The 15787-nt window shown below is 49.0% G+C and overlaps 2 protein-coding genes across 2 annotated transcripts; one reads left to right on the forward strand and one right to left on the reverse strand.

Annotated features, from left to right (window-relative positions):
• The first annotated feature begins 519 nt into the window (after positions 1-519).
• On the forward strand, positions 520-15130 carry RGP1 (RGP1 homolog, RAB6A GEF complex partner 1). The gene is made up of 9 exons (XM_032164113.2): positions 520-650; positions 979-1113; positions 1485-1621; positions 1899-1982; positions 2081-2230; positions 2507-2653; positions 2868-2995; positions 3205-3394; positions 3900-15130. The coding sequence occupies exons 2-9, from the start codon at positions 998-1000 to the stop codon at positions 4121-4123; spliced, it is 1176 nt and encodes a 391-aa protein (XP_032020004.1). The 5' UTR covers positions 520-650; positions 979-997; the 3' UTR covers positions 4124-15130.
• MSMP (microseminoprotein, prostate associated) lies at positions 4349-5377 on the reverse strand. The gene is made up of 3 exons (XM_032164118.2): positions 5248-5377; positions 4908-5016; positions 4349-4529 (listed from the first exon to the last, which is right to left on the reverse strand). Exons 1-3 carry the CDS (start codon positions 5375-5377, stop codon positions 4349-4351), a joined length of 420 nt encoding a protein of 139 aa, XP_032020009.1.
• Positions 15131-15787: the final 657 nt, after the last annotated feature.

The following is a 15787-nucleotide window of genomic DNA, read 5'->3' on the forward strand; positions in this document are numbered from 1 at the left end:
GGGCGCCGGTGGTTGTTAGGTATCGTCCCGGAGGGCCGGGCGTTGGGGAAAGCTTAGATGAGCTGGTGTTTCAGTGGGGCCGGGGAGCTCTTGCTTCAGTGGGGGCGGCGACAGCAATGAAGCCGCCTTGGGCTCTCCTTCGGTTGTCTCTGGAGGTCCTGGACGGGAAGGGTCGGGCCTCGTCGTCATTGAGCCGCGATGATTAGCTCGCCCGGCCAAAGGGCGACTGGGCCCGCAGAGAGGGGAGGAGCCGCGGGGCCAGCCCACCAGGCACCGCCCCGGGACGGGCCCGCAAGGCACCGCCCCCGGGATCTCGGCTCGGCCCCTGGGCCACGGCACCGGGTCCCCCAGGATTGGGCGCCAGGTCCCGCCGGCCGGCTCCGGGGCAGCGCCCGCGCCCAGGTGCCAGCCCGTGGGAAGGTGACCCTGGGCGCCGGGACAACCCGAGCCCTTTCCGGTCTGGCCTGCCGGGCGCTTCCGGCCGGAAGGGACTCCGCGGAGGGTGGGGGACCGAAGGGAAGTCCCGCCTCTACCGCCCAGCGGACGCCGCCGCCGCCGCCGCCGCCGCCGCCGCCGCGCACCTAGCCAGGTCCCTGAGGGGCCGGCAGGTGAGGCCTCGGGGTGCCAATCCCTAGTGTCGACTATGCGAGGTGACGAGCGGCCGTGATCTTGGGCTGGGACGTGGAACTTTGACGAAAGGGGGAGCGGAGACCAGTTTGGGAACTCCGGGGGGGTGCCCAGGGAGAAGAACCCGTCTCACAGGGGCGGGGGTCTAGGGCCCAGAGCGACGTCCTCCCCCTGGGCAGTACTGAGTCTTCAGTCGCCTCCCTCCCACCCATCTACCCCTCCTATATCCAGGCGCTCCCTCGGGCACAACGGTGCTGACCACCCCTGTCCTCAGCCCTCAGCCCTAGGTGCTCACCGCAACGCCCCTCCCTGTCACGGTGCTGACCTCCGCCCCGCCTTGTTTCCTTCTAGATCTGATTCCGGAGCTGCCATGATTGAAGTGGTAGCAGAGCTGAGCCGGGGTCCTGTATTTTTGGCTGGGGAGGCGCTGGAGTGTGTAGTGACCGTCACCAACCCCCTTCCCCCCACGGCCACTTCTGCATCCAGGTGGGGATGCTGGCGCTGAAGGTGGTGGCCCTTCTGGGAAGAAGCCAGATTATCTCTGGGGCTGAGGCAGAGCTCAGGTTGTCCTGTAGCGACACCACCTCCTCTTGCTCACTGTGCTGTCATTGTAGGAGAGGGCTCTTTAACAGAAGATGTGGATGACATAGCTGTACGCTTTCCTTCCCCTCCCCCATTCCCCTTTTTACGCACAGTCTGCTACTCTTTATTTAATGGTTTCTCTTTGGGGTTCTGGATTTCCTGATCACTAGGACAGCCATCTAACCTTGTTGGTTAAGACAGTGTGATAGGGAGCTTGGGAAAGCATTTGTGAGGTCAGGAACTACCTCTGATGCCTCCTTTTCCTCTTCCCACAGTGAGGCCCTGGCCTGGGCCAGTGCTCAAATCCACTGCCAGTTCCATGCCAGTGAGAGTCGAGTAGCACTGCCTCCCCCTGACTCTAGTCAGCCAGATGTCCAGCCCGACAGCCAAACTGTCTTTCTGCCACACCGAGGTTAGAGAGGGGCGTTTGCCTGGGAGAGGGGGGGGGTGCGGAGGGTGTGTGCGGAGGCATTGTCACCCATGGGTGAAGTTGTTAATTGTTGTTCTTATAGTCCCTGTCATGCTGGGGATGTTGGGGAGCATGACTATTGCTTTGGGGATAGAAGACTATTCCCATTTCACAGCAGGGAAAGAGGGCCTGGCAGCCTTTCACTATCTCCACTTGCCATGCTAGTCTTGTTCAGTACTGGACGATGGGTCACTAAATTAGTCATTCTTACCTTTTTCAGGTGAGAGGGGCCAGTGTATCCTTTCTACTCCACCAAAAATTCTATTCTGTGACCTGAGGCTAGATCCTGGAGAGTCCAAATCATGTGAGTGATTGTCCCCATCCCTGAATTGCCTTCTAAGTCTCCTGGAGGGAGGACTCCTTTGGTGCCTCTGGCTGCCCTGACAACTACTTCCCAACCAGACTCCTACAGTGAAGTGCTGCCCATAGAGGGACCACCCTCCTTTCGGGGTCAGTCAGTCAAGTACGTCTACAAACTGACCATTGGCTGCCAGCGTGTCAACTCCCCTATCACTTTACTCAGAGTCCCTCTGAGGGTTCTTGTGCTGACTGGTAAGCAAGGGCTCCTGGAGGGAAGGGCTGGGGAAGGGCCATGCCAAAGCAGAAATTGTCTTAGAGGGCTTGCAAGAAGGGCTGCAGGGAAACTTCCTGGTCTCAGTGACAGTGCTAGGGAGTTTGGAAGGGAGGGAGGGTTCTGGAGATAGAGATGTACACCTCAGCCCTGGCGCCCCTTACCTTTAGCCATCTCACGATGGAATCTAAAACCCTAACCTCTACTCTCATCTCTGTTCCCTCTCAGCATTACCTCTCCACTCATTCTTTCTCTAGGCCTTCAGGATGTCCGGTTTCCCCAGGATGAGGCTGTAGCCCCATCCAGTCCATTCTTGGAGGAGGATGAAGGTGGGAAGAAGGATTCATGGCTAGCTGAGCTGGCTGGGGAACGCCTAATGGCTGCCACATCCTGCCGCAGCCTCCGTGAGAATTCTTTCAGAATTGTCCTACCCCATCCTTCCCCTCGTTGTATTCCCATCTCAGAGACAGTCTCCTAACCACCACACACTTCTGTGGATCCACTGTTACCTCACACCTCCAATTATAAAGAAAAGCCCCATCTTTTGGCCTGTGGTGCCCAGTCCCAGACGTACTCCAGTATGTAGACTGCAGGCTTATAGTGTCCTATTCTCCCCAGATCTATATAATATCAGTGATGGCCGAGGGAAAGTTGGGACGTTTGGCATCTTCAAATCTGTGTACAGACTTGGCGAGGACGTGGTGGGGACCTTAAACTTAGGGGAAGGTACCGTAGCTTGTTTGCAGGTAAGAAGGGAGCAGAGCTTCTTACCTGCTGGGGTGCTGGGGTGCTGGGGTTGAAGGGCTAGGGTGGAAGGCCTGTATAAAGAGGGGTGGCATGTAGAAGGGGATAGTGGGGTCATCCAGGGTCTCTTTGTAAAACAGCTTGAGGTTGGGCTGTTCTCTCACCTACAGACAGCACTTCCTGTTAGCACACACCTCTCTCTTGCTCCCAGTTTTCAGTCAGCTTACAGACCGAGGAGCGTGTACAGCCTGAGTACCAGCGGCGACGTGGGGCAGGGGGTGTCCCCTCTGTGTCCCATGTGACTCACGCCCGGCACCAGGAATCCTGCCTACATACAACTAGAACCAGCTTCTCCCTCCCAATCCCTCTCAGCTCCACCCCAGGCTTCTGTACAGCCATTGGTGAGACCCTCACTGTTACTGGAGAAGGGAGAGGGGGACAGTAAAATGCTGTGCTAAGGGAGGGTGTAATGGATCCTGATTCCTTATACGCACTCCCAGACATACCCACGTCTAGCCTCTGACCCTGAACAGTTTCTCAGACCTTCAACCTCTTCCTATTTCTTAGATACACTGACCCCTAAACTCCTAACAGCTTGATAGAACTTCTTCCCCACGCCTACCTGCTGGGACCCTGTGATACACTGATTTTTGATTACTTCACGCTACCTAGACTTGACTGCCTCACTCTTGGGTTATTAGGTACTTAATACTGGTATCTTCAGCTCACATCTATGGTAATACCCGATTGCTTCAGAAAAACCCTTAATCACAGCTCCCTGCCCTGTGACTTTTCCCTGTCTTCCTGAATACAGGTTGTTTTTTCTCATTCACTAACTATATCCTGTCATTGGCTTTTACTCCTGCTGGCTTCTAATGCTTCTACCTTAATCTTTTTCTTCCATAGTGTCCTTGAAGTGGAGATTGCATTTTGAATTTGTAACGTCCCGAGAACCAGGATTGGTACTCCTACCCCCTGTGGAACAGCCCGAACCTACCACCTGGACAGGACCTGAGCAAGTACCTGTAGACACCTTCAGCTGGGACCTCCCCATCAAGGTGCTGCCTACCAGCCCCACCCTGGCCTCATATGCTGCCCCAGGCCCCAGCACCAGCACCATAACCATCTGAAACTGGCCCACCCTGGTGCTAGTTCCTTCCGGTTACTGAGAACTCAGCACCTGGACTCTAATGGGACCCACTTTTTCCACCTGGGGTCCAATGTCGTGGACAGTGAGAGTCAGGCTTTCAGCTATAGCATTAATTTATTTATTCAGAATACATTGGCAGCTGCTAGTGGTTTCCCTGGAAGTGGCAGCAGCAGTGACCAGTCAGCAGATGGGTGATCAGTTGAGTTTAGCTGGAGTGGGGAGCAGAAGCCCCAGGAACAGGGGTGTTGGCTGAGCCCCATTCTGGGTCAGGCCCTCCCCCTTTGCAGGGCAGCCGAGGGTCAGATTTTTGCACCAAGGAGAACTGGCAGGTTCCTGCCTCCTGACGTACCTCACACCCAGCCGGGAAGTCGATGGGATGCTGGGACCTGGGGAACCAAGGATGGGGGAAGGAGTCAGCACAGTGAAAGGCTGCCTTTATCCCTGCCCACACATTCCCTCTCTCACAGCTTTCCCCCCTAGAGCCCCTTTCAGTGGCCCCTTGGTCCTCCTAACTAAGCTCTCACCTACCATATGTGGGCCTTTTTGTTTTGTAACAGGAGTATTTTCTGTCCAGGTCCACCCCAACCTCCCCTGATTTATAGCCTGAAGCCTTATCTTTCACACTAGTGTTGGTCCCTTCAGGTTTGGCCCATCTTGTATTGCTCTTCTGTTCATTCTTATATCACAGCAATCTAGTCACTCCCTGGTCATCCCTTAGTCACTCATATCAGAGTCATTCTCGCTGGCCATCTTTGGTCACTCACGTGTCACAGCAGCCCACGCCAACAGGATGCAGACAGGTGCAATGGAAACAGTCTTTGCGGAGCCAAGACTCGCCCAGGGTGAAATATTTCCCCTCATAGTGACAGGGGGCTAGGGAAGAACAGGAAATGTTAGTAGGTGTAGGAGTGCTGATGAGAGGCAGAGGCTCTTCTGGTCTGGGGTGGAGACAGTAAGTACGCACTATCCCTGTATTTAGTTTGTCTTTCCTGTTTCACAGCTGGAGGGAGCCTGGGTATTTTGACACAGGATCATCTGTAAGGCCCCATCCTCCCTGTGCTGTCTCTGATGCTCTTCCATTCCTAACGCCTCACCCCACTTTACCTTGAGCTTGGAAGTAGCACTTGCTGTAGACTCCTGGGTGCTGGAGGAGTAGAGACATCACCAAGCAGATGATCCCCCAGCCTCCTAGGATCCCCTTGGCCTGTCCAGCCCAGAGCATCCTTAGGGCCATTGCTGCTGCACAGCCCTCTCGGACCCTTCTTGGCCTCTGCTCAGCTACTCTGGTCTTGACTCCTTGACTTTGCTTTGCGTTGCTCCTTGAGTCTTAGTTTTTCTCTTTCTCCCCTGGGCTCCTGTCTCACACTATCTCCCTGCCCTCTGCTCTCACAGGCTGGGGATGTTTATAAAGTGAGGACCCTGGCCCCCTGCTGAGTAGAGCTGGAAAAGCTGTAACTCTGTTTCCTGAGGTGAGGGCATGAAAACAAGAGGTCTAGCTTTAACAAGCTGTGAGAGCTGATTCATGCCCCGGCACAGCTAGAGGGAGGGAGGTGGCCATGGAGGGGGCACTGGACTGGGCACTTCCCCAGCCAGGAGGCAGGAGGGGTGAGGGCCCCCAGGTGGTCCCCAGATCTCTTCCCTGACCTGGAGAGAAGGAAGCATTCCACCTTCCCGCTTTCTCCCCCACTACCACCACCAGGGGTGTGTATGCTGGGATCCCTGCCTGGACCGGAGGGAGGCATTTCCTGGGGATGGTTAATCCTGTGCCCTAGCCAAACCCAGGAGCTGCAATAGGGTGCGACGGCCAGAGGCTCCAGGAGAGTGAGCAGGCACCTAGAGTGGAGACTGTTTCCCTCAGATCCTAGGGCAGGGTTTCCCTAATGTATCCAAGAAATAGGGCTGCCCCTCAGAGATGGTGGGGACGGTCTCTTTTCCTCAGGCATTCCAGAGGTGAACTGTCCATTGCTTATCACCTTCAAACATACAGCAGATGTGGGATCACCCCACATCTGGGGATGATTCTTTCCCCTTTCAAAGAGGAGCATCTCTAAGTGCCCTGATGGGATGAATCACTCCAGGTTCACAGAGGTGTCCTCTCTTTCCTCCCATATGTAATGGAGTGAGGTTTTTAGGAATTTATCATTTGGCATCCACTGAGTTTCCCACAGGTTCTGGAGGAGCCCAGGATGGATTATTGAGAGCATAGGCTGTAGAGACAGTCTTCTTGGATTCAGATCCTGACTCCACTTAGCTATGTAACCTGGTCAGATTACTTCACCTCTCTGAGCCTGTTTCCTCATCTATAAATTGGGGATAGTAATGCCAACTCATTGGGCTGTTATGAGGATTAACTGAGATAATGTGTGCAGTGCCCTTATCACTATCTCTGGTGTGTAAGTGTCAGGAAATAGTTGCTGTGATTGGGGCTAAAGCTCGGAGGCAAAATGGGCGACATCCTTTTCTTTGAATGACATTAAGCAGTTTGTGCATAACTGAGGGCTTCTACTGGGGATGGCTGTCTCCTGGCATAGACCTCTGCACCTTTCACACTCATGCTCCTTGTCAGCAGTCCCCAACCTTTTTGGTACCAGGGACCGGTTTTGTGGAAAGCAATTTTTCTACCAGTGGATGGAGGGGGATAGCAGCAGGGGGATGATTTTGGGATGAAACTGTCCCATCTCAGATCATCAGGCATTAGATTCTCATAAGGAGCGTGCAACCTAGATCCCTTGCATGCGGAGTTCACAGTAGGTTTTGTACTCCTGTGAGAATCTAATGCCGCTGCTGATCTGCCAGGAGGAGGAGCTCAGGCGGTAATGCTCACTCGCCCGCCGCCCACCTCCTGCTTTGTGCTCCCGCTTCCTAACAGGCCACAGACTGGTACTGGCCTGTGGCCTGGGGGTTGGAGACCCCTGCTCCATGTCACCTTTCCCACCTTTTTCAAAAACAGGTACCTCCAGGAGCATTTTGGTTTTGGCCCTTATATTGACTTCCTAATGTCTAGTTTGAGAAACTGTTCCCAATAAGCCTTCTTCCCCCAGATCTGCACCCTCGCCTCTACCCTAGGACAAGGTGTCCTTTTCTCATCATCCTGCCAGGCTAACTTTAAGTCTCCTGCTTTTTCTTACTGGGATTCGGATCCATTTCTTCCCATCTCCGCTCATGTGAACTCTCCAGTTCTCCTTTCTCACCACTCTCCTGCTAGCCATCTCTTTGGCACTAAAGGCCCTGGTCAAATTGGATTTCTTTCATTTTTCCACACTTCAAAGACCCATGTTCCAGGTATTCCCCATAGGGACAGTCTCTTTGGCATTTATTTGGTTTTTCTAAGTTTTCAGTCCCATTTACTCCAAGACTCACTCCCTGCCACCTAGTGCATCAGATACGGCTACTTCTGGCTGACTTTTCAAGGGGGCCACCCTACCTGTCATCTCTTCACTGTTCAGAAATGACTGTGTCAGTGCACCTCAAACTCTCTTGCTGTCCTCTTCCAAGGAGACAGCTAAGGTGGATGGAGATGCAGAATGGACCTCACGTTCGCCCTAGTCAGGACTGATACCCTTTCCGTTTCAGAGGAGTGCCAAGAAAAAACTCACAGTTGAAACAGGGTGCTCTGAGTTCGGTTGCGGTGTGGGAGGCACGGCCTGGGCCTGCTCTCTGGGCTGGAGCAGGTGGATTCGAAGGCCTGTCTAGCACGAGGGCCCAAAGGTCTTGTTAGTGGCCAGTAGCTCTGCCGCCTTTCCCAGAGAGGGGGTCCAGCGGACACCCTGGAAGGCTGGGCCCTGGGCCACCTTCTGCTCATGCAAGCTAGAGCCAGCCCAATAGGGGGCGGATGTGAGTGGGGAGCTGGGGCGCATGAAGGTGGGGGTGATGCCGGGGAGCCCCAGTGGGGATTGGTGCGTGTGCGGAAACGGGAACCGAAGTGAGGGTTCATCGCCTGTAACGAAGATGAGGTAGGCATATAGGGGCTTCTGGAAAGCTAGAGGCTGGGCTGAGCCAGGAGTCCTCTCCCAGAAGTTGGGGGGCGGTGCAGAGGTGTGAGTCGAGCCCGCATGCGTGCCTGCTGGGGAGGGGGTGAGTGTTGAGGACCAGGCCCGCTGGGTCCTGGGGGCGCGGTGGCTGGCGCGCAGGTCCCGGAGGGGGCGGCTGGCGCGCACTAGACGCTTGGGGACAAGGAAAACATCCGCCGGAGGCCCGGCCGGGCGGCGCTCCAGCCTCGGGGCAGGTGCGCGGAGAGGAAGTGAGAGCATTCCGGCCCCCCCCACCCCAACCCCGGCCGCTGGCCCTCCGGTGAGTCACAGCCGACCCCCGCCGCCGGAGGGAGAGGGTAGCTGCGGGCCAGAGCCCCGGAGGGTCTAGAGGAGCCAGGAGGGTTTCTGGGAGCAGAGGGTCACTTAGTGGGCTTCTGTCCTGGTGTCGCTACGGGCGCGAAACGGACACTGAACACAGTCTGACTGAATGGAGGCAGGTGGGGAGGGAGCCCCTGGGAGAACTTGGCGGGCCGAGAGCAGACCCCAGGGCAAGGAGGGGCCCCCGGGGGGGAAACAGGGAGTTGGGCAGGTGGCGAAGCCCAGAAAGGGAAGGGGAGCCGGGTTGATTGGGGTGACAGAGGAAGGAAGCACGCCAAGTTAGGCTTGGGAGAACTGAGGGACCTGAGGAGGGAGAAAGGAGACCAACATAGGGTGGGAAGGCGGAAATGGCCAAACCCCAGGCATCAGGTCTGTCCAGAGGCTGGCTAGACAGTGAAGGGTAGGTTTTAGGGAGTAGGGGGAGTTACGATTATTTGGGTACATTTTGGGATTATTTGGTCTCACAGGTAGAAGGGAGCCTGCTGGTCTCTGTGTAACCTTGCTTAAAAGCAAGGTTGTCTGCGTCTTGGATTACTGTCTGCCATTCAGCCTTTGCCAAAAAATTTGGCACTGATCTGCACATTTTTATAGTCATTTAAAATTGTATGACTCTGTGTGTCAAATGATTTAAGTAATTTTGGTGGATTTTTTTAAAATAAAAAATAAAAATAGAAAAGTTGCACAATTTAATTCAATATTTGACTTAAAACCAAAAGTAAGGCTCTCAGATCGGTAATATGGTATTGAGCCTTTTTCTTGTTTGGCTTTTGTGCCATTTTCCCCTCACTGACTTGATTGAATTCTTTGTGGCTGATGCCTCAGTGTTTCTGGATCAGTAGTGCTGCACTTCCACTTTTCCTCTCCCTCATTTTACTGTCTTTATTTTTAACCTTTTTTCTGTGTAGCCCTCTAACCTACCCTATATATTTTGAACCAAGTAAAACATTTCTTGGAATGGGAGCCTTGGACTACAGTATGCAAAGACAAACAACTCACAGTTTTAGCATATATGTTAGGCTACTATCTTCTGTGGATGTGTATGTAATTATACAGTTTCTGTATTTATCCTGTGGCTGATAGAAAAAGTTAAAGCTGTTTAATTCACCGTAGTATTTCTACAACACAGCAATTTATTAGTCTGACTTCTCTTCTAAAATCATCACTAAAATGGTATTTTGTACTTGTCTCAGAGACACTAATTCTGTCGTGATCCTTATGATCTGTGTTATGTTGGGCCAAGATGATTACTTTATAAATTATAAAGATCCTTAAACTCTGCATTGCCTTGGGTCCCAAACAAGCAAACCTGGGTCAATTAACGAAAAAAAAAAAAAAAAAAAAAAAAAAAAAAAAGAAAATGTCTTACTTTGGGCCCTTGTTGCATTCTCTCGTGCTGTTTTAGCCCCAGCCCTACTCTATTCCCAGTGGCCTTTGCCTTCATTCCTTCTTTGCTCTGCTGGGCATCTTGAGAGGAAAACTTCACACCGACTTCCTCTACTATAAATTCTCTCCCTCCTCTCAACTCTACACTTCTCTTTGCCAACCTACACCACTACTACTTCACTGATTTTTTTTTTAAAGCCCACAGTGCTTTCTGGCTGTTTTCCACCTTTAACACTCTTGTGTTGAAATCTTCCCTTTTTCCTCCTTTCTGTTTAGTAAGACCTCAGGTTTTTAAAAAAGCTAGGCTTGATTGTTTATTCTTCATAGTCTACTTCTGCCTTCCTTCCTCTTCTATTACGCTTTTCTTATTCTAGACTGTTTTTAAACTCAGTTATGCTTGCTTTCACCAAAGCCTTAACCTTTCCTGTGATTAGAAAAAGATGCTTATTTTCCATTACTTTTCCTACAAGAAAACACATTCTCAAATTCATATCCACTTCAAACTCTCCCAACGTTTTGCATCCAGAAGCGTAAAGTGGCCATTATCGTGAAGTCCACTGAGTGACCATTTAAGCTTGGTGTTATGCCACACGCTGTATAGTGAATTTCATAATCCTGGTGCCAGATTTCTAAATTATTACAGACAATAGATGATGGGCCAGGCACAGTGGCTCACACCTGTAATCCCAACACTTGGGGAGGCCAAGGCAGGCAGATTGCTTGAGACCAGGAGTTCGAGACCAGCCTGGCCAACATGGTGAAACCCTGTCTCTAAAAATACAAAAATTAGCTGGGCATGGTGGCGCGTGCCTGTAATCCCAGCTACTCCAGAAGCTGGGATGGGAGAATCACTGGAACCTGGGAGGCTGAGGCTCCAGTGAGCTGAGATTGCATCACTGCACTGCACTCCAGCCTGGGTGACAGAGTGAGACTCTGTCTCCAAAAAAAAAAAAAAGAACTCTTTGATATGAAATTGAAATTGCTTCTCCACTTTCCCTTCCCTCTCGTGATCTCTCTTCAGTAAAACCAATATGCATTTTTCTGGACTCACCTATCTTGGGGGTGATTAGGAGTAGAGGGTTGTAAATACTTACAATTTCTTTCCTTTCTGATATAATTCTTGACCTCCTTCTAGAAGTCCTGTCGTCTTTGCTGGAGAATTTTTATTTAAGCATTCTTTTGTAGAAGAATCTCTAATGTCCTTTTTTCATGCAGATCTACACTTGATGAATCCTAAAGCTACTTCTACACAATTCCTTTACATTTTTCCTTTTTTTTTTTTCATTTTTTGTGTCTGTTATTTTTCATGGGTTTATCATCTCTTTACAAATGGGCTGCATCCACTGAGGGGCAGTGTTGATTTCCCACTGCTGTCACTCAGCGCCTCAGCCTCCCTTGATCCCTTTTTTGGTTCACCCCTGTTGCCCATACTTACTCTCCTTTATTGTCTGTTCTAGTCTTCTCCTTTTCTATCTCTTTAATGAAATTCACTATTTTAAAAAAGATTTCTGGGGTCTCAAAAGTTTTTCAGGGGATCTCACATAAGTCTCTGCATTGTGACCTAAACTGTGTAGCACTGATTTCCAATGGATTGGGGCTGATGGGCGGGGTGGGGCGGGGTGGGGGGGCGTTGTTGGGAGAGCAGAATATCCTCATGTACAGAGTTTCTCAGCTGTGACACTGTTAACATTTTGGAGGATAATCCTTTGTTGTGGGGAGCTGTCCTGTGCATTGTAGGATGCTTAGCAGCTGCTCAGTAGATGCCAATGATGTTATCTCAGTTGTGACAACCAAAATGTCTCCAAATCCTGCCAAATGTTCCTGGAAGACAAAATATACCCTCTACCCCAGTGTAGAGAATTACTGTACTAGAATATCAGCTTTTTGAAATTGATTAAATGGTTATACTTTCTCTTCCCAACTGCTGATTTATAGCTGGAATTTTAAAAGTGTGGTCTTTGACTTACTTGGTAGGTGGTAGCTTCTTAAAATTGCAGGTTCCTGAGCTTATCCTAGACCTACTGAATCAGAAACGCTGAAGGTAGAACCCAGAGATGTGATTTTAACAAGACACTACCTTCCCACCCCCAACCAGGTAATTCTTCTGCCCTAGGCTTGACCCTCCTGTGGCATAACTGCTGCATTATCTACATTTTTTTTCCCTGCAAGTCTTCCTGGTGTTTCAGCTTTGCTTCCGCTTTTGGCCCCATGATGCCAACACAAATAAGGAGGCCTCAGGTTACCAAGACAACTGGAGCACAGGAAACTGTACGGGCTCAGTGCTCCCACAGGCATCACGGACTGTGGCTATGCTGGCTTGCTTTCTCCTTAGGGACTCAGCCATACTTCCTTTTCCCCATCCCCCAAACTACCCAGACTGGCAGATACTGAGACCCAAGCCACAGATCCTGATTTCACAGACCTGGTAGTAGATTTATGGGGTGGGTAGGATAAAGAATGGTGAATGAAGATTTCCTTCTAGCATTGATATTTCATGTCATTTTGGTGATAATTGAATTTGTAATCATGAGAACTACATTTCCCTGGGAGTTGGTTGTTAGATGCAAGCTTTGGAATCAGGATGCTTCTCTTTATTTATGTTATTTATGCCTGCTTCACTGGACCTTGAGTCTTAGATGTTTTTGCATCCCTAGCTAAATGTCTTTACAATTTGCTTTGGGCCGAAAGGTTTGGCAATCTACTTCTAGTACACTGGAAGCAGCTAATGTTTAGCAAGAAAAGAATATTTTTAGGGCCAGGTGCAGTGGCTCATGCCTGTAATCCCAGCACTTTGGGAACATGAGGCAGGTGGATTGCTTGAGTCCAGGAGTTCAAGACCTGCCTGGGTAACATGACAAAACCCTGTCTCTACAAAAAAGAATACAGAAATTAGCCAGGTGTGGTGGTGCCCTCCTGTAGTCTCAGCTACTTGGGAGGCTCAGGTGAGAGAATCACTTGAGCCTGGGAGGTCGATGCTGCAGTGAGCCATGATTGTGCCACTGCACTTCAGCCTGGGTGACAGAGCAAGACCCTGTCTCAAAACAAACAAAAACAAAAACAACCCAAAAAACCAAAAACAACCAAATAATGAATTTGGGTTCTGTTTACACTTAGTTATCAAAGCTAGTCATTTTTTAAAGGAGGATCATCTGGCTTGATTAATTAAGTCTCTTTAAAGCCATGAATAAATGAAAACCTACTTGCACTTAGATGCTTAAAAATACTGACTCTGGCTGGGTGTGGTGGCTCACACCTGTAATCCCAGCACTTTGGGAGGCTGAGGCAGGCAGATCACTTGAGGTCAGGAGTTCGAGACCAGCCTGGTCAACATGGGGAAACCCCTGTCTACCAAAAATACAAAAAATTAACCAGGCATGGTGGCACATGCCTGTCATCCCAGCTGAGGCAGGAGAATCACTTGAACCTGAGGCAGAGGTTGCAGTGAGGTGAGATCAGTGTGAGATTCTGTTAAAAAAAAAAAAATTCAACTTGAACCAAAATAGGAGCAGGCTGCCTCCATGGGATATTCATGTCATGCCAGAGCAAGAGAGAATACAGGGAAATAAGGCAGACATGGTAGCTGTCCTCAGACAATTGAAGGACTGTCTTGATGAAGGAGCAATTAGATTTACTTGGTTTAGTTCCAGAAGATAGATTAAGAACTTTTATTTAGTCATGGAGGACAAATTTTGGCTTGATAAGGAAGAACTTTTGACTCATTTGAGGACCCCAAAGTGGAATGAACTGAATTGTTAGGCAGTAAATTGTGGCCATATTGTTTATATAGAGGTTAGATGACCATTTGCACAAGGGTTAGATGAGGTTTTAGACATTAAGTTGGGTTCAACCTGCAAGGAGAAACAGGCAGATTTAGGAAAAGTCAATTCGCCCTTTCCGTCATGTGGTTCTGTGGCACTATTAAATTCATTATTATTTTTCTAGGCACCTCTGTCAATTTTATCCCCTCAAGTAATTGGTAATAGAGTTGATAGTAAAGTCTTTAGAGATTTCTCAAACTTTGTTCCTCAGCCCTCTGGAGATTTCTGAAGGATGCCTCAGAAGTGGCTGAGAAGGGTGAAATGAAGGCTAGCTGGGGCTCTGAGCCCTTTACCTATGCTTCAACCAGAACAATCTTGCTTTTATTTGTTTTACAAATTAAACCTACTGGCTTCCTTGGAGATTTTCTTTTTAACAGAAAAAAAAAATAGTTTTGCTGTTAAAAAATAAAGTTAAAGGCTCTGATATTTCAAGGTGTTCCTTTTATTGACAAGGAAACTGAGATATGGAAGAAGTGTCTTGCCAAAGGTCCCACAGCTAGTAAATTTCAGAGCTGGGATTCAAATCTAGCTCTTCTAGTTCAAATCTTTTCTTTCTTCCACTCTACAAGTCTGCCTTGTTAGAATTCAGTAAAACCTTCTCTCCATTCTACTGGCCACCACTGTAATCCAGAATCTCATTTCTTCTAATCTACTATTCTGTATTAGCCACTTAACTAGTCTCCTTGCTGTCTAATTCTGTTCTATATTATATATACTGTTGCCATTTTATTCTTCTGGGAACATTGTTTTCATCCTGAGATTTCCCTGTTTAAGAATTCTCCCTATCTCTTAGAACTTTTCAGGCTAGCCTTGTGTTAGCATTCTTTAGGATCCTCATTGTTCAGCTGAATGTGAGCCTAAATCCATCCTATTATGAGTAATTAATGGGCTATATAATAGTGAGATTAACTGAGTCCCTCCCTGTTCCTAGACTTCACCTTTGGCAGGATTTTCATCTGTACAGTTTTAATCAGGCATGACAAGAAGATACAAGAGAAATAGAAAATCACAGCCCATAAAAAGCAAGTTATATAATAATATGAATAATATAATCCTATTTATATCTCACATGCATGCATTTTTTAAAACAAGAATGAGATATATAGAAATTGCCTGGAAGAAAATGCATCAGACTGAGCGCGATGGCTCACACCTGTAATCCCAGCACTTTGGGAGGCCAAGGCAGGCAGATCACCTGAGGTCAGGAGTTCGACACCAGCCTGGCCAAGATGGCGAAACCCTGTCTCTACTAAAAATACAAAAATTAGCCGAGTGTGGTGGTGTATGCCTGTTATCCTAGCTGCATGGGAGGCTGAGGCAGGAGAATCGCTTGAACCTGGGAGCTGGAAATTGCAGTGAGTCAAGATCTTGCCACTGCACTCCAGTTTGGGCAACAGAGTGAGACTCCATCTCAAAAAAAAAAAAAAGAAAGAAAAAGCACATCAGACTGATGACAGACATTAACTCTGATAAGAGAGATTGAGAAAGGAGAGGAGGGGAGGAAGAGGGACTTCCTTTTTTTACTCAGGAGGCTGAGGTGGGAGGACGGCTTGAGGCTAGGAGGTTGAGGCTGTAGTGGACCATGATCATGCCACCACACTCAGCCTGGGAGACAGAGTGAGACCCTGTCTTGAAAATAAAATAAAATAAGAAGAAAAAAAAAAGAAGAAGAACAAGTGAAGTGTTTTGTTTTCCCACAGTGGAGATCTTTTGAAGCATTATCCTTTTGGGAAAAGGTTAATTTCAATTCTTAGAGCTTAGTCTGATTTTTAAAAATTTGACTTAAGCTAATGATGAGAAGTGTGCATATTCACACTCCAACTTCTGTGGATTGGATAACAACCTCCATTTCCACTGGACAGAGAACTCGTTTTTCTGGTATGTTTCAGAAGGCTAATGGAGCAAGGATAACCTCATATTACCAATGGGCTGCTTAATCTCTATAATGATTTGTTGGCCAGCTACTATTGATAACAAAAAATACTTTTAAATAACTTTCAAAATACTTTTTTCAACTTATTGAAATATAATTTATATACAGGAAGACGTACCCATTTAAAATGTACAATTCAGTGAGTTTTAGCAGACGTATAT

The sequence above is a fragment of the Hylobates moloch genome, unplaced genomic scaffold, assembly GCF_009828535.3.
Source record: "Hylobates moloch isolate HMO894 unplaced genomic scaffold, HMol_V3 SCAFFOLD_10, whole genome shotgun sequence".
Taxonomy (NCBI): domain Eukaryota; kingdom Metazoa; phylum Chordata; class Mammalia; order Primates; family Hylobatidae; genus Hylobates; species Hylobates moloch.

Bases quoted from the DNA above. Each gene is read 5' to 3' on its own strand.
- RGP1 (XM_032164113.2), top strand. From the start codon at position 998: ATGATTGAAGTGGTAGCAGAGCTGAGCCGGGGTCCTGTATTTTTGGCT. The intron at 1,983-2,080 runs GTGAGTGATTGT...CTTCCCAACCAG, and splicing joins TCCTGGAGAGTCCAAATCAT to ACTCCTACAGTGAAGTGCTG. The intron at 2,231-2,506 runs GTAAGCAAGGGC...TTCTTTCTCTAG, and splicing joins GAGGGTTCTTGTGCTGACTG to GCCTTCAGGATGTCCGGTTT.
- MSMP (XM_032164118.2), bottom strand. From the start codon at position 5,377: ATGGCCCTAAGGATGCTCTGGGCTGGACAGGCCAAGGGGATCCTAGGA. The intron at 5,017-5,247 runs GTAAAGTGGGGT...GTTCTTCCCTAG, and splicing joins GTGCTACTTCCAAGCTCAAG to CCCCCTGTCACTATGAGGGG. The intron at 4,530-4,907 runs GTGAGTGACCAA...TTGGTTCCCCAG, and splicing joins GGCGTGGGCTGCTGTGACAC to GTCCCAGCATCCCATCGACT.